This window comes from Silene latifolia, chromosome 4 (genome assembly GCF_048544455.1).
Source record: "Silene latifolia isolate original U9 population chromosome 4, ASM4854445v1, whole genome shotgun sequence".
In the NCBI taxonomy this organism is placed as follows: domain Eukaryota; kingdom Viridiplantae; phylum Streptophyta; class Magnoliopsida; order Caryophyllales; family Caryophyllaceae; genus Silene; species Silene latifolia.
Genome location: NC_133529.1, coordinates 13,659,615 through 13,681,268, shown reverse-complemented (window position 1 = coordinate 13,681,268; position 21,654 = coordinate 13,659,615). Strand labels below are relative to the sequence as shown.

The window sequence follows — 21,654 nt, the reverse complement described above, 5'->3', positions numbered from 1 at the left end:
GGCTATTACGCATATCCGGGGGTTTACCCAATGAGCAATAAAGGTAGCGGTTGGCGTCATCATCAAAAAAAAAAAGAAAATTAATAATAATGACATGTCGTGCTTAAAAATTAAATATCAAAGTACCATGTGAGCAAATTTAAAAGGTTTGATATCACGTGCAAAAGAACATAGTTTAGGGATAGCACAGAATTTTCCGTAAATTTAAAAGGTATCACATAGATCAACAAAGATCCTTTCCATTTAGACCCCGTTTGGATACTTGAATTTCATTTTAAATGACCAGTTTCAAATTAGGAATGTGAAATCATGATTCTCAAATTCAAATTCTTTGTTTGGGAAACAAAGAATTTGAAATTTAGAATTTGAAATCCAATTTCTATGTTTGGCAATACAAAGAATTTGAGAATCCAAATTTGATCCAAACTCAATTTTCAAGTAGTTAACTCATATTGCAAGGTTTTAGGCAAAAAATTTCCGCAATACAAAATAATCATTCGACATAGATTTTAACTACAACTGTGTTATTGCAACAAATTGTCCAACTATAATCAAATTCGATCTATAGTTTCAACTAGAATGCTCTACTACGCTCATCAAGACAAATCAAAATCCAATCTAATTTTTGATCACTCGGAAGGTCTTTGAGAACTTGAAATTTCACCGGTGCCTCCACGAACATATTTACGGCTTGTAGAACTTGAGGACGGAGGATGCCAACAACTTTGGAAACCTCATCAAATATCTCTTTTCCTCCCAAAGTTGGAGTTGCTTTAAGTCTAGCTTCAACATAAGATTTGAGTGTGTCAGCAACCTGAGTAACCGCATCCGCTAGACTGTCACTTTTTCGCTTCTTTTTGGAGCTTGTTGAAGTAGTATCAATGCTGGAAGTTGAACCATCACATGCTTCCTCACCCATCATAGTAGCACCCTCTTCATAGTGCTCCCCTCCTTCACCAACAGCTCTATCGGGTCCAAGTAATATCAATATATCATCCCAGTGCTCGATATATTTATTGGCATAAGATGAAGCAGCTGGGTTGGCCTACAAAAAATACAAGTTTACACACTGGATAAAAATACAAGAAATATGCAAAGTAACAAGACGAAAGTAACCTGCTGCTATACCAAATTATCCCGAGTGGCTATGGAAATTGTATTGACAACCAACTACGCCAAAGATGGCAGTGATACAAACAATTTCTATCTAACCGCGAACACAAATAACAGCCTGTAAATCCGTCCTACTCCAGTATACATATTGATGGGGCATATTCTGCACCCGCTGACCGAGTCAACATATTGAGCAAGGTCAAAGATATCCACAACAAGTCAAGGACTTAGACAGCCTAACCGACGCAGCCTGTCGGCCTGTCTCCTGTGCCTCGGCTAGGACAACTAGCCAGCCGGGGCACATATCCGCGTACTCATATCCAAGACCCCTCGGCATGGAGTCAACAGGGCCCGCCGGCCTGCCATGGGTCCCTCGGCCGAGGGTAGATCAGTCTTTCCACCTGCTAGCCACTTGGCCACTTGGCCACTACGTGACAAAAGGTGAAAGTCTATAAATACTCCTCAACTCTCATTGAGGAAAGGATCGACTTTTTAACCTAAACACCTCATAATCTGGTAATATCTTCCTTATCTCTCTACAACATATACTTCGCCAAGTAACACACAACTTATCTCTTTAAGTTCACTGACTTGAGCGTCGGAGTGAGTACGCTCGGCCAAAGCCGAGCCCTCAGTTTGTTCATTGTTTCAGGAGAGGCCGAAAGAAGGATTCAACCAAAGACGTCATTCTACAAGCCACGAGTGGTAACAAATAGCTGCTTTGGAATTACACCCGGAACAATTGGCGCCGTCTGTGGGGAAACAGATACTAGAAGCTAGTCAAATCCCTTACAAAAAAAAAAAAACACAAAAACAAAACCCACCCAACAAGCTAAGAAGATGTCAAAACAAATTTTAAGCAATTGTGACCGACGAAACCGACTTCTCGCCAAGATGATACCGTCCACACATTGCAGGGGTTGTGCGCCCTCCACCGGCCGAGTAATTCAACCGGCGTACGGGATGCCAATAATACCAGATACGCCGCTGCCCGCCGACCAAGTCACCATCATGGGACATGTGGTTGATGCAGCTAAACTGAAGCTACTCCTGGACCTAATGGGTGGCACGCCGACTCACACTGTCACATCAACAAGAGCGGCGGCACCCGCACAGGAGACCAGGGCCCAAAATGTGACTCCGAGAAACTTGAACGAAGCATTGGAGGAAGCTGACCCTGTCAAGATGCCGGGGGAGCCCAGAGTGCTAGTGGTAGACCTGAGTCCTTCTCGCACTCGCGGGAGGACAGCGTCGCCGCAGCACCGACGAGGCCTGCCCCAGAGGAGTGAAAGAAGTCCGACTCACCAGAGTCGGAGAAGAAGTCCGACTCACCAGAGTCGGAGAAGAAGCCCGACTCACCAGAGTCGGAGAAGAAGTCCTTCTCGCCACGGGGAGAGGAGCCGGACTAAGGATGTAAGGAGCCGATCGCCGCGTGTCATTCGACACGTGGTCAGACAGCCCCTCGATGCCTATGTCCTAGAGGTCCCGGTGCCGACTAAGCTAAAGTTGCCACCCATATTATACAAAGGAGAAGGCGACCCAACCGACCACGCCGAGGCTTTCGAGTCTTACATGTCGGTATGGGAGCAACCCGATGAGGTTTGGTGTCGAGTCTTCCCAACGACTCTTCATGGGATGGCACAAAGTTGGTACAAGGGGCTACCCGATGGGTCGGTATACTGTTATGCCGACCTAAGGGACACATTTTTGGCCCGGTATTCTTGCAACAAGAGGAGGGCCGTCGAGACATCGGACCTCCCGACTATCGAGAGAGGAGGCGAGTCTCTCCGGAGTTATGTGAAGAGGTTCGACGCCAAGGTTCAGGCAGATTCGTGAGTGAACAATGAACGGCGGCCTTCGCACTGATGAAAGGCCTCCCGAGAGGAGACTTAAAAAATGAGCTCATCAAGTGCGGCGGCCTGAACCTAGACTCCGCCAGGAAGATGGCCGACCATGCCATAAAGGTGGAGGACTACCACAAAACCAGGTAGGCCCCGACGAGGCCGGGCACTCAGAGAGAAAGAGCCGCCGGGAGGACAACCCGGATGAAGGACGCCGTGACAATAATAGGTCACGGTCTGACAAATCTGCCAGGAAACAGAACTCGGCGGGCGCCGGGGGGAGCTCAGGACCGTACTACCAAAAGCGGTTCAATGGCCACACCCCCTTGGTCGTATCTGCTGCCGAGGTCTTCGCCCTGAGCAAGAACGAGGGTCAGAAGTGGGAAAGGCCTCCCAAGGCGAGGGGGACGGTGACACGAGCCGATCTTGTGAGTACCACGGCCACACCGGTCACTTAATCGACAAATCGCCGGCATCTCGAAGAATGCCATTGAAGAGCTGATCCGGAAGGGGAGCTTCGGCAAGTATGTTGCCGGAGGCCAAAAGAAGGATACCGGCGGCTCAAATAAAAAGTCCGTCTTTGAACGGATAGGAGTAATCCATGTTGTCATCGGGGGCAATGAGAACGGTGGGTCTGCTCATGGGCACAAACGGCACCTGAACGAACTATATCAGACCATCAACTTTGTGCCCAAAACAGCGACCCCCGCTTCCAACATCCCCGACATAACTATTGGGAAGAAGGACTACGAAGGAGTCATCGCCCCGCACAGCGACCCGCTAGTAGTCCACTTGGACATATCCAACCACCTGGTCAAGAGGTGCATGATTGACACAGGCGCCTACACGAACATTATGTTCGGGAGTGCTTTCAACCTCGGTCGAAGGTTGAGGACTTGAGCCCCTACACCAATCATTGTACGCTTTTTCCGGGGCGGCCTGGTACCCCGGGGTCAATCAGGCCAATGATGTTCGGTGAGGGAATGCGGCTAAGAACGTCCCGTCTCGAGTTCGTGGTCATTGACGGCTCGTCCGCCTACAACGTTCTCATAGGCCGAGTCACTCGAGCGAGGCCGATGCGCAATATCCATCCGGGCCCGACAACGATGTATGTCTCGGACCGGGGGGAAGTGCATAAACTCGTCTCAAAGGATGAGAAAGACGAAGTGGTCAACGTCCAGATATCTGCCAGAGGGTGCAACATGCAATCCCTCAAAGTGGCGAAGAAGTCAGAGAAGGGGAAGAGCCCATCCTTACAACAGGAGGGCGACCTCATGGATGCAACCGTCGGCATGGTCGAAGGAGCCGAGACCGAAGAAGTGGAAATTGACCCAGGGCGCACCGTAACTGTCGGTGTCAACCTGGAGCCAAAATTCAGAGCCGCTCTCCTAGACCTGCTGAGGAAGAACAAAGACGTCTTCGCTTACTCAACAGCCGAGATGCCAGGCGTGAGCCCGGAGGTAATTGTTCACAAGCTGAACGTACTCTCCACCGCTCGCCCTGTCAAGCAGAAGATGAGGAACTCCTCAGCCGAGAAAGATGAAGCCATCAAAGCCGAGGTAGATAAATTACTAGCGGCGGGCTTTATCATGCCTTGTACTTATCCTGAGTGGTTAGCTAATGTTGTAATGGTGAAGAAATCATCGGGGGCGTGGAGGATGTGTGTAGATTTTACCAATTTTAATAAAGCGTGCCCCAAAGATTGTTATCCCTTGCCTCGAATAGATAGTTTAATCGACGCCACGGCAGGCTACACTATCTTTGAGCTGCCGGACGCCTTCTCAGGGTATCATCAGGTATTCATGGCCGAAGAAGACATGCCTAAATGCGCATTCATCACTGGTAACGGCACATACATGTATAAAATGATGCCGTTCGGTTTGAAGAACGCCGGCGCGACTTACACAAGACTGGTGGACAAAGTGTTCCAAAATCAAAAAGGGCGAAACATTGAGGCTTACGTTGACGATGCTATTGTAAAAAGCAAGTCTGACGGCGAGCACTTAGCCGATTTACACGAGACATTTTGTTCACTAAGGAAATACAAGATGAAACTTAACCCAATGAAATGCAACTTCGGTGTCCGGTCAGGTAAGTTCCTCGGCGTGCTTGTCAGCGCCAGGGGAATTGATGCCAATCCAGAGAAAGTCCAAGCAATCCTGGACCTGTCGGAGCCAAGGAATCGAAAAGAGGTTATGATGTTGACCGGGAGAATGGCGGCTCTGGCCCGTTTTATATCTCGGTCAGCCGACAAGAGCACCCCATTCTTCAAAGTGTTGAAGGGAAATAAGGACTTCAGTGGGGAGGAACAGAGCACGACTTTCAAGCAACTCGAAAGCTCATCTTCAAACTCTCCCAACCCCGTCCGGCCGATCTTTGGGGAGACGCTATATCTATACATAGCGATTACCTCGGCCACGGTCGGCCGTGATCATCGAGAGAAGAAGACAAACAAAGAACACCCAATCTACTTTGTCGACCATACATTGTTGCCCGCCGAAAGAAATTACCCACCGATTGAAAAAGCGCCTTTGTCGTCGTTGCCGCAAGGAAACTGAAGCCTTACTTCGACGCACATCCCGTGACGGTCTTAACCGACCAACCATTGGAGAAAGCATTGGAAAAATTTGAGCAATCCGGCAGCTCATCAAATGGGCGAGAGAGCTATCCGGCTTCGGCATTTAATACAAGCCGAGGCCCTCGATAAAGGGACAGGCACTTGCAGATTCCTGGCCGAGTGCACATATCAAGAAGAGCAAAACCCCTGAGTATGGGAAGTATACACCGACGGGTCCTCCACGGCGAACAGCTCGGAGCCGATACTTATCATCAGCCCAAACGGGGACGAGTTTGAGTACGCCTTGAAATTTACCTTCTCGGCCTCGAACAACGAATCCGAATACGAGGCGGTGATAACCGGAGTCGAGCTAGCTAGAGCTGCCGGGCGGAACACATCATTTTGAAAACAGATTCACTTTTAGTGGCTAATCAAATCAGAGGAGAGTACGAGACTCGAGACGACGGGATGGTAAGATACCTGGAAAGGGTAAAAGCTGACACTTCAAAATTGAAATCTTTCCAGATACAATGCATTCCCAGGTCTGAGAACAACCGAGCCGACGCTCTCTCAAAGCTTGCGCTTCAACCATCAAGAATGTCGGTCGAACCGTCTTTGGTGGACATCGGGAATGCCAAAAGCATTATCGAGACCGTCGGCATGGTGGGCGACATAGAGGCCGAGACGACGTGGATGACTCCGATAATGAAGTACAAACTGATGAATGAATTACCGGAGGACCGCAGTCTCTCACAGAAGATAAAGAGGATCGCAGCAAGGTACTTGGTGTTTGAAGGAGAACTATACAGGAGGTCCGTGACAAGGCCACTCTTGAAATGTGTCGGCCCGGTACCCGACGCGAGCTAATCTTGTGAGAAATTCACGAAGGCATCTGTGGTCATCACATGGGGGCAAGAACACTAGCCCACAAAGCCCTCCGAGCCGGCTACTTCTGGCCCACCATGCTTGAGGATTCCAGAACCAAAACCAAAAAATGCAACAACTGTCAAATGCATGCTCCGGTGATACATGCACCTTCCCGAGACTGCAGCGGTACTTAGTCCCCTTCCTTTTGCACAGTGGGGGATGGATCTACTAGGGCCATTTCCAACGGCATCCGGAGGAAGAAAGTACCTGATTGTCGCCGTTGACTACTTCACCAAATGGGTTGAAGCCGTCGCATGATGCCGGCCCAAGACGACGACGGCCGTAAGAAAGGTAATGCAGGAAAATGTCATAACTCGTTTTGGTTACCCCAAGTCATGGTATTTGACCACGGCCGAGAGTTTTGGAGTGACACAATAATGAACTGGTTGGAGGAACTTGGTATCAAATTTGCATACTCCTCCGTCCGCCACCCACGAGCAACGGACAAAGCGAGGCACCAATAAAACGATCCTCAACGGTTTGAAGAAGACAGTTGAAGACCTAAAGGGAAGATGGACCGATGAACTACCCGGGCGTCTGTGGTCCCTTCGAACCACGGAGAAAGAAGCAACAGTGGTCCATTCCACTTAGTCTACGGTCCGAAGCGATCCCCGCTAATTGAAGCAACGGTGCGCCGACATTCGAAACACCACCTTTAACCCGGTTGAAAATGAGGAAGGTCTTAGAACCTCCCTAGACCTGGTCGAAGAAAGCCGAGATACAGCACGCCTCAACTTGGCAGTATACCAAAACCGAATGAGAAGAGCCTACAACCGAAGAGTCCACAAAAGGGACTTAAAAGTAGGAGATCTAGTCCTAAGAAAGTCGGCCGCCACCAACAAAGGGAACATTCATGGTAAATTGACGGTTAATCGGGAAGGTCCCTACAAAGTGGTTGAAGAAATGAGGCCGGGTACATACCGGCCGACGTGACATGGAGGGTGTGCCTTTGATGAGCCATTGGAACACTGACAATCTCAGGAAATACTTTGTATAGCGGCGGAGGTGTCCAAGACAACTGTTGGCATCCCGACGCGTGTTTATATCTAATAAAGAATCATCCAAGTTTTCCATCAAAGTGTTTATCCCCTCCGTAGTCATATCGAGGTAGACGCCACGCCCAAGCCGGCAAATCACCCCAAGAAGTAGACGCCACGCGCGATCAACAACCAGCGATTGATACTCGCGAAAGCGACCAACATGCCTTAGGAACGTATGAGTACAGTTGAGACGCAATTCTAGCCGCCTCGGCCAACCGAAGGCCTGGCGGAGGAAGCGATCAATATGTCTACGAGATCTGACGAACGCTGTCGAGCCGTAACCTCTAGCCGCCTCGGCCTACCGAAGGCCTGGCGGGGGGACACAACGGTCGATACGCTAACATGTTTACAACGGCGGTTGGAAACGCAAATCGGACGCCTCGGCCAGACCGAGAGTGAAAGAGGAACCGACCAACATGCTAACATGTTTAAAGAAAAAAGACGTTAAACACAGTTGAGATACGCATTCTAGCAGCCTCGGCCAGGCCGAAGGTAAAAACGAAAAAGCGCTCAATTAATAACGCAAGAAGACAAGTGAAGGATTGTGATCAAAACCCCGGCCAAGCCGGGGGCCAATAAACAAGCTTTATTAAAAAATGATTACAAGAAAGGAGAATACAGACGACGGTCGTCCCCATAGGGATAAGCCAAAACACAACCTACCAAAGTTTTACAAAAAACAAGGAAAAGAAAAGCAAAAGGTTACAGACATATCATTTGAAGCGCCAAAAGATGGCAGGGAGGAAAGGCTTAATAGTTGGCCCCTGAACAGCTGAAACTATCCGAGATGCCGGGTGAACCTGGTGACGACCGCCCATCTCCCTATGCCTATTGCTGCTTGCCATCAGCAACGTTAGCAGCATCGTCTTTGGTAGGCGACCCAGAAGTTGTCTTGGCGATCTCGGTATCTTGCGGCCCCGCACCTCGCCGCCCTCGCTCTCGGCCTCCTCCTTGGCCGCTTCGCAATTTCAAGACGGGCCGCCTTCTCCGCACCTCCCTCCTCCTCCTTCTTCACCTTCGCCTCCTCGGCGACCTTCGCCTCCGCGGCCTTCTCCTTAGCTTCAAGCTTGTCATCAAGCGGCTCGTCGAATTTTTGCCACGGAAAGAGCCATCGAAAAGAGCTCCCTATCACTTCCCCGGCGACTTCTTCGGCCAGGTTCCGGTATTGGGCGCACATGTTAGGGAGGATAACGGTTTGGAGCGTCTCAATGTCCTCCTCCCTTTGGGCGATGATAACATCCTTATTCCGAACCACCTTCCCCTGGGCCTGAAACATGCCCCTCCATTCGTCCCTCTGCTTAGCATGAAAGTCGGCGACTTTCTCAAGATGGTCACGCCCCTCCAAAGCGACTTAGCGGCTTCAGCCGCGCGCCTCGGCCTTGGCTCTCTCGGCGAGGATCGCTTTTCAAAGGCGTCCTCCCTAAGTTTTCTCTCGGCACGGACGCCTCTTGACCTCGGCCTTGGCCCTCTCGGCTTCCTTGTTCGCGAGATCGAGTTCAAGCCCGAGCCGCTCGAGCCGTGGGCGGCTTCAAGAATGGTCTTCTCTTACTCCACAATAAGAGCACCGGCCGTATCGCCCACTTCGACAAAGATCCTGGCCAAACTTAGGCCCTCCGACCTAATCTGGATGGGGGTAGGCTGAGGGAAGGAGGTGACGACGGTGGCATCTTGACCACTTGTCTGCGCAGTTTTCTTCTCGACGCGCCGTCAACAGCGTGCCCGGTGAGACGACGGCGGTTGATCTACAAAAATTCAATTAAAGCATCCGTGTCAACATACATGGACATACCGAGAGAGCTGTCATCGGGGAACGCCTAATGAACCGGCTAAGTCTGAGCCACGGGATAGATCTGTACCATGCTTGGCCTTCTTGGTGGAGGTCGCATTTCTTTGTCGGCACGGCAGCGAGTGATGCGAGATGCGCGAGATCGGCGGCGCGTAGGCTCTTTCCTCTTGCGGAAGAGAGGAGTTTCCACTGCCAAGGTGACCACCTCCTCGGCGGTAATATCAACGACCTCCACCGTCTCCTTTTCGACTGAAGGGAGTGGAGGTGGAACTGATGTTGACGCCGTCGCCGCCGAAGACTTTGTTTTCCGCGTTCGGCGCGGTATGTTACCAGCAACCTTCGCCTGGGCCGCCGTCGTATTTAAGCCCTTCAGCTCCTGATCCATGAGGTCATTCGGCGACGGTCTGCGATCACGAGCCTGGGCCTTAGGATGCAAGTCAACAACTTGCTTGTTCTTATCAAGTCCCATTTTCCTAAGGATATCTTCGACGCATCCGGCCAAAATGGTCTGCAAAGGAAACGAAGCAAGGGTTAAGTAGAAGAAATAAATCAAAGTTCAAATAACAGAAACATTAAAAGCAGGGATGGGCCTCACACCAACCCCACTCACCCCGTTCGAGGGCCGGTATGAGGCCGACGTGGCAGAGCGGCGCATCCTGAAGAATGATCTGCGTCGGAGGAATCCATCCCTTCGGCATCCCATTCATCTCCACCTCAAAAAGGCTCATAGCCCGCTTCTCATCCGCATTAAGAGGGACCTTGCTGGCGTCCATCTTAAGCTTACTCCGGGAGACCCATTTGTCATGCTCCGCCTTAGTCTCGCACCGCAAGTTGACTTGGTGCTGGAAGGACCGGGGCAGTGGGTAATCCTCCGGAACCTCAACGTACACCCACCGATCTTTCCAGTCCTTACAGGAAGAAAGCTTATCAACGGAGACGTAACCCGGCTCCGTCTGCACGCTGTACCACCCAACGCGACCAGGGGCCGACGGCCGAAGGTGATGAATCCGGCGGAAAAAGTTCACCGTCGGGACCTCCCCCTTGAAAAGACAGAGCCACACAAAGCCGACTATAGTCCTAATGGCCAACGGATGCAGTTGGGCCACGGCGACGTTCATGGCTCTGATTATGGCCATAACGTGTTCATTCGTAGGAAACCGAGCCCATACTCCGGTGTCCGATGTATACGCCGATGCAGCCCGAGGAGGGCAACAGACCGCCCGACCTTCCTCGGGAATTACAATACTATACCCCTGCCGAAGGAGAAGTGACGTTCGAAAACGTCAGGACCAGAACAACTGGCAAACTTGTGGGACCAAGCACGATCAGGGCAGACCTTACAGGCGTCGCCGTGATCCATGATGTACGGCCTCTCCTCATTAGGACGAGTCCTTTCAACATCATCACCGTCATCATCAACATCATCATCATCCTCCCAATCCTCCAGAGCTTTTGGATCAACTTCAGGAGAAGGAGACCTAGGGCCCCCAGACCTTATTAGAACGGCGGCTAGTGCCTCCTCTTCATCAAGACGCGTCGGGGAACCCCCCGGCGCACGGTTACTAGGACCGGCATCAGCAGAAGACATGTTCACAACAAAAAACTTAACAATTAAAAGTTGAAAATTTGTTTGTTTACCTTGAAGAAAAAGTGCTACGCCGAGTAACGCTCAAGACTAGAGAGAAGTTTCACAAAGAAAGTTAAGCAAGAAGAAAATTTTTTGAGAAAATGAATTTGGAAGGCCAAATTCAGGGGCTAACTCTCCTATTTATAGGGCAAAGCCCACTCAAATCCGACCAATCAGGGCAAAGCCCATGAAGTGTCAACCAATCAACAACGAGACACATGTCAAGCATGCAGCCACAGAATGCCAATCGACGTATCTTCTTCAACACACCCCTTGGTATCTACTTGCCAAACGGCCCGCTGATTCAACCAAGCTTGGCAGCACCGGCTGGTGGCAATCAAAAGCACACGGCACTCACAACCTCGGTCTCGGCCAGCGCCACTTTCTTTTCCACATCTGATGTCCATTACACATCCATGTGGAGGGGGGATATGGTACGGCCTAAGCAGGACCAAGCCGAGGTAGAAGAAGCCGGGGCAGAAAATTTCAACTTGCGCAGAATACGCTCAACACTCATCGAAGGTCCATACCACGGCATAGACTACGCTGGGGGCAAATTGATGGGGTATATTCTGCACCCGCTGACCGAGTCAACATATTGAGCAAGGTCAAAGATATCCACAACAAGTCAACGACTTAGACAGCCTAACCGACGCAGCCTGTCGGCCTGTCTCCTGTGCCTCGGCTAGGACAACTAGCCAGCCGGGGCACATATCCGCGTACTCATATCCAAGACCCCTCGGCATGGAGTCAACAGGGCCCGCCGGCCTGCCATGGGTCCCTCGGCCGAGGGTAGATCAGTCTTTCCATCTGCTAGCCACTTGGCCACTTGGCCACTACGTGACAAAAGGTGAAAGTCTATAAATACTCCTCAACTCTCATTGAGGAAAGGATCGACTTTTTAACCTAAACACCTCATAATCTGGTAATATCTTCTTTATCTCTCTACAACATATACTTCGCCAAGTAACACACAACTTATCTCTTTAAGTTCACTGACTTGAGCGTCGGAGTGAGTACGCTCGGCCAAAGCCGAGCCCTCAGTTTGTTCATTGTTTCAGGAGAGGCCGAAAGAAGGATTCAACCAAAGACGTCATTCTACAAGCCACGAGTGGTAACAAATAGCTGCTTCGGAATTACACCCGGAACACATATATCGAGCTATAAGAAACATAGTCAGTATTTCTATCGAGCTTCAAGGTAATAAACTAAACTATCACAGGTTGACAAATTTCACAGACAATAAAGAGATCATCTCAAAACACGGTATTCTGACAAGTGAAACACTTGAGGGACATTTCAATGAAAGCCAAGAGCATAAGAATCTTTCAGAAACAATTGCCAAAAACATAGGCCAGGCTTGCATTAATATTTTTGCAAACTACTGTACTGTGACACTCATCTCTAGTTAAGAAAGTAGGAATCAAAAAACCAAGAGCAATACTTTACTCATTTATTCCAACTGCGACACATACAGACACATATATAAGAATCAAGAGCTTAGAGTTGCGACCATTTTCATTACCATAGGCCCCACGGATAATTTATCCGCCCACGAATGCAACAAGAACCAATAGCACATATCAAACATACTAAATATATATACTGATGTTTAGTCATAAACAACATTCTAGCCTTAGTTGCAGCAGCACATCAGCACATCAAACTGGTGGCTCGATAAGTGTGGCTCGATCAATCAGTACTGTTATAATTATATCAAGATTCATAGGAAAGCATACCCTACATAACTCAACCATAGCATTGCTAAATAAGAGAATAAAAAGCAGGTGCATTACCTTGATATATGTATCCCATTCATCCTGATCGTCACGTGGTACTAACACCATCTTCCTCTCCTCATCCCACTTGAATTGAGTTTTGGTTCTTATCTCCATGATAGTTCCATAGTGCCTTCTCCAAATCTTGACACGATTCCTCACATTTTCAGTAGTCACGGATACATTTAGCTTGCTTCTTACCTCATCTACCACCGCTTGGTAGGCTTGAGGCTTTCAATCCCCATCTCCCTTGTTTCCTTGACTTACTTGATTATACAACACCGAGATTAAAAGTGCATCCATTTGGCTATTCCAAGAAATATATCCTCTTTTCTTGGGCTGTGTAGGAACCAAAACTTGCTTTCTTTTTTCAGCCATCACCTATAAAAAGATAAGTCAGAATCTACAACATTAAAATCAAGTGGGGTGATAAGCTCCTACTGATGGCCCCTGCTATGTAACTCAACACAATATAAGCTCCAAGAACATTCAAGTTATGGCGAAACTGTTAGAATGTGACTCGTATGTCGCATTGATATGTTGAAGTTTGATTACGATGAGATAAAATAGACTAAAGAAGAAAATAAAGAAGAAAATAAAAGACGGACACGGGCGAGTAAGCAAGCTGTTATGCAGGTCGCACGTTTTCCTGTTTTGCTCTTCTTTGCTACGTGACTTTTGGGTTAGTATTAGGAAGTTGTGGGTCCCTCCACTTTCCTAATCTATTTAGCCACTGTGGTTACGTAGATTTTCGAGTTTGGTTTATTCGATAATTTTGTTTATTTAATTTCCTAATTGTATTAGTCTTTGTTAGGGTAGTTTAATCTATAAACACTACCTTAACCTAGTTATTCTTTAAGGAGAGATTTGTGAGGCAAACACATTGAGAGTTTTAAGAGGCAGATCTAGAAAAACTCTGTGCTCATCTTTTGTAATCTGTAATTCTCCCGACATAGTGAATTATTCTCCCTCGCCCTGGTGGATGTAGCTATCGCATTGATAGTGAACCACGTTAAATCTTGTGTGTCTTTTATTTTTGCATCTACTCTGTATCGCTTCCGCACAACAATTGGCACCAGAGCTTAGGTTTTTTGGATCTAGGGAGGAGAAGATGGCAACTGACACTATAAGGATTGAGAAGTTCGACGGGAGGAATAGTTTTGCACTATGGCAGATAAAGATGAGGGTTTTGCTAAAGGAGCGGTGCATCTGGAAACCCTTGACGCCGGGTTTCTCCATGAAGGTGACGAAGACTGAAGCTTCGGCTGCAGGTGCTGAATCTAGGGTGACTGAGACGGAAGATCCTGCCTTGTTAACAATGGAGGAGAGGGCTCATTCATCGATCTTGTTGAGTTTGTCAGACGATGTCCTAACTGAGGTAGCCGATGAGTCGACTGCAATGGGGTTATGGCTGAAATTGGAGAGTTTTTACATGACAAAGTCGCTCACCAATAAGTTGTTGTTGAAACAACGTCTGTTCTCTTTCAAGATGCAGATAGGTATGTCACTTCGTGATCATCTAGACAAATATAATACTATATTACTAGATCTGCGTAATATAGATGTTAAGATTGAGGATGAAGATCTTTGCTTTAATTCTCTGCGGTTTCTTTACCTGCGTCGTATGGGAATTTTGTGGATTCTTTTGTTCTTGGTAAAGAAACATTGACCCTAGAGGAAGTGAAGTCAGCACTTTGCACTAGGGAGTTGCGACAAAAAGCAACTGTTGACTTAGAAAACGGATCAGGGGCAGGTTTAGTTGTTGATAATACTAAAAAAGGTGGAGTTCGGAAGAAAAAGGCTAAGTCTAATATTCCAGACACCAATATTGCTGATAATTATGTTATCTGTTATCTATGTAAAGAACCCGGGCATAAAAGACCTAGTTGTCCTAAGTTGAAAGCTAAGTCTAATGCGGCTGTAGTTCAAAGTAAGAATTTGGAGTACGATTCTGAGGCGGACTATGCACTTGTGGTTGATTCTGTTCGTCCTATTGATCGTTGGATTCTAGATTCGGGGTGTTCTTATCATATGTGTCCACACAAGCATTGGTTTAATACTTATGAGTCCTTTAATGAGGGTCGCGTTGTTGTTGGTAACAATGCTACTTGTGAGGTAGTGGGTATTGGGTCAATCAAGGTGAAGACTGCTGAGGGTAAGAAGTGTACTTCGACTAATGTGAGACATGTTCCAGCTTTAGGGAAGAATCTTATGTCACTTGGTTCATTAAGTGATTTAGGATATGAGTTCCAGAGTAAAGGGGAGATTTTGTCTGTCACGAAGGGTTCTAGTTTGGTGCTGAAAGGTGTCAAACAAAACTCCTTGTATGTATTACAAGGTGAAACACTGACTAATTTTGCAATTTGTGCATCCGTAATTCACAAGAAGAAGACTAAGGTTTGGCATAAGCGGCTTGGTCATATGGGTGATAGAGGGATACAACAATTGTGCAAGAGGGATCTTCTTAATGGTGTCAAGGTGAATAACCTTGAGTTTAATGAGCAGCGTGTGTTTGGTAAGAAACACGGATATAAATTTAGCAAGAGTGCTCATAAAACAAAAGAAGTCCCTGACCTTTCGGGGTGCTGAGCTTAAGGTGGAGCATCCTTGAGCGGCCCAGTCCAGGGCTAAATGGACGCAGGCCTAGTCCAGGGCTTAGTGGACGGCAGACCCAGTCCAGGGTATATTGGATGGTTATAGACTCAGGGTGGAGTCTATGGTGTTCTGGTATGAGAGCTCAATTTGCTAGAACATGGCAGATATAAGTCTACTTGAGGACTTGTATATTGGTCGAGTGATTTGGAAGTCGTTTGCTAAATACGACTGTCCGAGTCAAGGTGGAGAATTGTTAGAATGTGGCTCGTATGTCGCATTGATATGTCGAAGTTTGATTACGATGAGATAAAATAGACTAAAGAAGAAAATAAAAGACGGACACGGGCGAGTAAGCAAAGTCAAGTTATGCGGTCGCACGTTTTCCTGTTTTGCTCTTCTTTGCTACGTGACTTTTGGGTTAGTATTAGGAAGTTGTGGGTCCCTCCACTTTCCTAATCTATTTAGCCATTGTGGTTACGTAGATTTTCGAGTTTGGTTTATTTGATAATTTTGTTTATTTAATTTCCTAATTGTATTAGTCTTTGTTAGGGTAGTTTAATATATAAACACTACCTTAACCTAGTTATTCTTTAAGGAGAGATTTGTGAGGCAAACACATTGAGAGTTTTAAGAGGCAGATCTAGAAAAACTCTGTGCTCATCTTTTGTAATCTGTAATTCTCCCGACATAGTGAATTATTCTCCCTCGCCCTGGTGGATGTAGCTATCGCATTGATAGTGAACCACGTTAAATATTGTGTGTCTTTTATTTTTGCATCTACTCCGTATCGCTTCCGCACAACAATTTTTAGGGTGCAAACTCTTGTCCCACATCGGTAGAATAGAGATGGAAGATTATCTTTATAAGTATCTACTAAATATAATAGTACGAGGCCTTTTGGGAAGGAGCCCAAGAGTAAATCCGTGAGGGCTTGGCTCAAAGCGGACAATATCGTACTATTATTGGTTGTGGACACCGATGCAGCAGAGCCCCAACACGGGGATATTCACGCTTCCGCACAACAAGTGGTATCAGAGCCCAAGGTTCTACTTGGGCTAGAGTCTAGACACGGAGATTCATCAAGCCAAGACTTGAAGGTGGACTTACACTATAAGACGTGGAATTCCTATAGCTCGGGGGAGAGCTAATATGTTCGCGAGAAGCGACATGGTCTCACGGCGTTGAGACGGCAGGCCGTCCAAGAGAAGATCGTCAGCAACCCGGCGAGGTGGGTTGAGGCTTAATGGAGGCAACAAAAGCGGTCCATGGTAAGTACAAAAAGGCGGTCCGGTGTGACGCGCTGAGGCAGTGGATTCGGACCAGTCCACGGTATATTGGATGCAGAGGAGTTTGGTACGCAAGTGTAGCACAAGCCCCGTGAGACACATGGTGTGTCGATTAAGGGGAGGTTATCAAGACTTGGTGATGCGGGTGTCTAGGTGATGGGGCTGCATGGTGTGGGGAGTTCTCCATGGAGGTCAAGGTCTGAGTCAAGATGATGGTCCTTGGTTTGAGGGGAGGATTGTTAGGGTGCAAACTCTTGTCCCACATCGGTAGAATAGAGATGGAAGATTATCTTTATAAGTATCTACTAAATATAATAGTACGAGGCCTTTTGGGAAGGAGCCCAAGAGTAAATCCGTGAGAGCTTGGCCCAAAGCGGACAATATCGTACTATTATTGGTTGTGGACACCGATGCAGCAGAGGTCCAACACGGGGATATTCACGCTTCCGCACAACAAGAAAGAATCACGACAGAAGAGAACATATTATGTGCTAACTGCTAACCTATTCAGAATACGAAGAATAAAACTAACATATCAGCAAAGAAAATCGAAAGAAAGGTTATAATAAAAGTCTTCAACCAAGCTCGCAAATCACAATACAGAACAAGACTCTTGGATAAGGTAAGGCTCAAAAGTCTTCAACCAACTCATAATTTTCAGACGGAACCCTAACTGTCCTAGATCCATCAGGTGGTAAAAACTGAGCAGAACCCTAAATAATGTTCTAGAGTTTCTTTTAACCAAAGAAAGACAATCAGTTCACAGAATGTCAGGTAGGAGATGGCAAAAATCATTGATTTGAGTCTAAAACTCAAGCGACCTCAAAAGCCCAACACAAAACATTAGCCTTGAGATTTTAGACAGAATAAGCAAACAAACTCAAACAAACTCATGTTTTTCAGAGAAGAAATGAATTGAAGTTTTATAAACATGACTTGGAAGTTGAGGCAACTAAACTCTTTGTGAGGAAGCGCAACCAGTTTCAATTATCACAGCACAAGCTAATAAAAACATACACCTCCAGCCCACATTACGACATTACAGTTCAACTAAAAGCATAATCTAAAATGAAGAGTTTTTAATGACTACTTACCACCATCATTTTCCTCTTTTTTAAGGAGCTAGAGGATAGTCAGATACCTCTCCTAGCTCGATAATCGTTCCACATTTTTGCTGTAAGATCGTCTCTAAAATTATTCCACTCTTCTGATTGTCTAACACTCACTACACAATCTTCTCCACCATCCTCTTCTTGTAACACTGCATTTTGTAAATCTTGTTCTACCTCATTCATTAGAGCCGTTTCATCCATTTTTTCAAATCTTAAGAAGTTGTGTAGAATGGCACAAGCATTTATGATTCTGACTTGAGTTTTTTTACCATAAAAGCTACTGGTCCTCATAATAGCCCAACGCTTTTTCATACAACCAAATGCTCGTTCAATTGTGTTAGGAGGTGACGAATGGCGCAAGTTAAAAAGTTCTTTGGAATTTGTTGGGGTGTTCCCTCGCCATAAATTTAAGTGGTATCTTGTACCTTTATATGGAGCTAAGAAACCTTCACCATTGGTATACCCTAAGTCCACAAGAAAATACTTATCCTTTGGTACTTTAAGATTATAAGCATGCCTTTGAAGAGCGTCGCGAAGGACACGTTTATCAGAAGCAGACCCTTCCCAACCAGGTAGAAGATATGTAAAACAGAGATTTGGATCACAAGCTGCTAAAACATTTGTGCTAATGTGACCATTTCTATCCCGATACCTACCTCGATCCTCTAAAGGGACAGTCATATCTATATGAGTGCCATCAAGGGCGCCAACCACACCCCCAAACCATTTAAATTTTGGATCATTGACAAAACTAGTGGTAGTGTCAACTTCCTTAATATAGTGTTTTCCAATTTTTAAAACTGCTCGGAGCACCGTGTGAAATTGGCGACTCACTGTTTCTCCTGATCGAGCAAAAAGAGCTTGAATAGTTTGATTTTTCAAATTGTGAGCAAGGGTATGCAAAAAAAATGCGACTACTTCTTCATTAGTCACGTTTCTAGAGGTCACTAACCCACCCTTAGATCTCAGAATTCTACATAATTTCTCAAAACAACGCCTATCAAAACGCAATTGCTCTTGACATTTCCTATTGTTTCTTAATGTATCTAACCACATTGATCTTTTTTGTGAACGTTCGTGTTCGTTCCAAGCCAAATCTCTAACCTTATACCTTTTGTAATTCAACGCCCCAACTATAACAACACAACCCACAACTAGCGTTAAAAGCTCCATATCATCATCTTCTTCTTCTTCTATTCTGACACGTTTCAGTGATTCCCGTTCATTATTCTCACCAGCCATATTACTATACAAAGAGTAAAGAAGTTGTACATCAGAATATAATGAGTTATATTGAAAGAGTGCACATCTAGTTTGTTATTAATCTATGTTTATGTATGCTGGTGTTCATCATAGGTAAGCAAAACAAAAGCGGATAGCTAGAAACAATTATCCTACCTAGAAACTGTATGAATATCAAAATCTCGGCACAAAACAATCATCTCGTTAAAAAGTTGAACAAAAAAAATCAGCAATATCATCACACAAAACCAGAAATCTCCAACATTAACAGAAAGAAACTAGAAAGAAAACAGAAATCTCCAGTAAATCCTCAAATATTACTAATTCAACATCCAACATCCAACATCAAACATTAATCAAATAATCTAATTCACTGGAAATCTAAATCAAATGATAAAATCATCAAATGTTTATTGCATAAACCCTAGAAATCTAAATCAAATGATAAAACCAGCGATATATAATCAAATCAACTATACAAACAGCCACATACTTCGATTAGAATAAAATCATCAAAACCCTAGAAAAATCGAGTGTGCAACGAAACAAATATTAATGCATACAAAGAGTAAAGAAGTATAAACTGTAGATATATCGACAAAGATGAGGAAACATACTTGAATTGCTCTTTCAATTAGCTGTTTATTGCATAAACCCTAGAAATTGGGATAAAAATTGTTGAGAAAGAGGAGAGAGGGAGCGGCGGAATCGACCAAAGGATAGCTGTGTATTTGGATTTTGGAAATACGTGGGGTTGAGGGATGGATTTGAAATAATCCAGTTTACTAAAGATAAAAATCCAATAGGATTTCACTAAAATCCAAATCCAAATGCAAGTGTTAGCCCAAACAGCCAATTTGGCCCAAATCCGTATTTAGAAATCAAATCCCTTTCCCAAACAGCCCAATAGTTTATTGAGTTTAATTTAATCAATTAACAAAGATTTTGTCTTTTGTAATTGGATCTATGCAATATCAGTTTAGTCAAGTTTCTTCATTAATTGATCTTGAATAAGTGTTTGTCATTAGTCCTAATACATTGTTAATCTCTCTGTTTCCATTCTTCTGTTCAAGATGATGAACGCAGGTGGATATGGAGGCCGCAGAGGACCTGGTAGTGGTCGTGGACGCGGGGCCGGAGGCTACTTGTCAATTTTGAAGAATCTGAATTTATCCATTAATTTGCTTGATCCCTTCATTAATTACTCTCCTATTAATTGTTTTACGGTAATCACATATAATTTATCATGTCACTTTTTTTTGCCATGTCACATTAAAAGTTGTCACGTAACAATTAAACTTGTCATGTCACATTTTTTAGGTTAGCCTTTTAATAAGATTTTATAGATTAAACAATAAAAGTGGAATAGAGAAGGTCTCACTTAAATTTACCATGAACACAAAATTATAAATATAATTATTTTAGTTTTACTTACTAAATATATTGCTAAACAATGTTTTTTTTTTTTTACAAAACCTTATCTTTTACGTGAAATAATTTCATGAATTAAATACATGGTATTACTACTTTTTAAAATTCTATTATTAGTGTTCAATTTACTTAATTATTTACATAATTTGTTTGTAAATTACTTAAATTAAATTTTTGTTTTCACCTTCATTTATTCTTCTCCGTTCTTAATTTCTTATGTATTCAGTTTTTTTATTTCGAATGCATATAATACTACTCAATATGAAATATCTAGAAATCTTAATTTACTGTTTTTTTTTAGTTAATTAAGTTTAAAACTAATGGAATATGAATGAATTTTTAAAGGAATTAAGTGAATTAAATTACTGAAATATAATAATAAATTGATAGTCCGTGTCTTATTAGTTTGCCAAGTCACATTGTTATTTTGTACGTGGCTTTTTTTCATCCCATGTGGCATTGTCTACGTGGCATTTTTAGGCTAGCCTTTTAATAATAAGTTTAAAATTAATGGAATATGGATAAATTTTTAAAGGAATTAAGTGAATTAAATCACTGCAATTAATAATAAATTGATAATCCATGTCATATAGTTTGCCAAGTCACATTGTTATTGTGTACGTGGCTTTTTTTTCATCCCATGTGGTATTGTCTACGTGGCATTTTTAGGCTAGCCATTTAATAATATATTATAGATTATTGATTATAGATTAATGAGACATTGTATTAGGATTATATTACGATATTATTTGATGTTATTACGATATTATTTTATTTAACGACAAATTAATGAGACATTGGGTTATAGATTATTATCATTTGTCTCAAATGACTAAAAACTCTCTTTTTCTGTATGTATTTGAATCTGTTTTACAGTTATATGTCTATATTAATACTACTACGGATCGGAGTATTATTTACCAAAAAAGCATTGTGATATACTTGAGATTTGATCCACTTTGTCCTTCTCCTAGTAGAATAATAAAAAAAGCCATTATATCACCAACTAAAACTAGGATTGTGTATCAACATAACATCGTCTATATATATATATATATATATATATATATATATATATATATATATATATATATATATATATATTACTCGTTCTTTTGGTTACATATCATCAACTCTTCACATACGAGAAGCCATTGTCTATTTACATAATATTGTCGTCATTATTATTGCGGTTTTCTCTAGTTTTCTTATTATAAGCACCCAATCTAGGGAATATCATCACCTCCCATTAGGTCCTTACATGGTCGGACCCGAGTCTGTAGCCTTCGATTATAAAGGCGAGGATCCTTATGCTGGTA

General features: G+C 44.5%; 1 protein-coding gene across 1 annotated transcript; it reads right to left on the bottom strand.

Annotated features, from left to right (window-relative positions):
- Positions 1-453: 453 nt before the first annotated feature.
- LOC141652094 (uncharacterized) lies at positions 454-12,945 on the bottom strand. The gene is made up of 2 exons (XM_074459736.1): positions 12,688-12,945; positions 454-1,045 (listed from the first exon to the last, which is right to left on the bottom strand). The coding sequence occupies exons 1-2, from the start codon at positions 12,784-12,786 to the stop codon at positions 575-577; spliced, it is 570 nt and encodes a 189-aa protein (XP_074315837.1). The 5' UTR covers positions 12,787-12,945; the 3' UTR covers positions 454-574.
- Between the last annotated feature and the right edge of the window lie 8,709 nt (positions 12,946-21,654).

Coding starts and splice junctions, on each gene's coding strand:
- LOC141652094 (XM_074459736.1), bottom strand. CDS start 12,786: ATGGAGATAAGAACCAAAACTCAATTCAAGTGGGATGAGGAGAGGAAG. Junction 1,046..12,687: donor AATGGGATACATATATCAAG/GTAATGCACCTG, acceptor TATTTTTTGTAG/GCCAACCCAGCTGCTTCATC.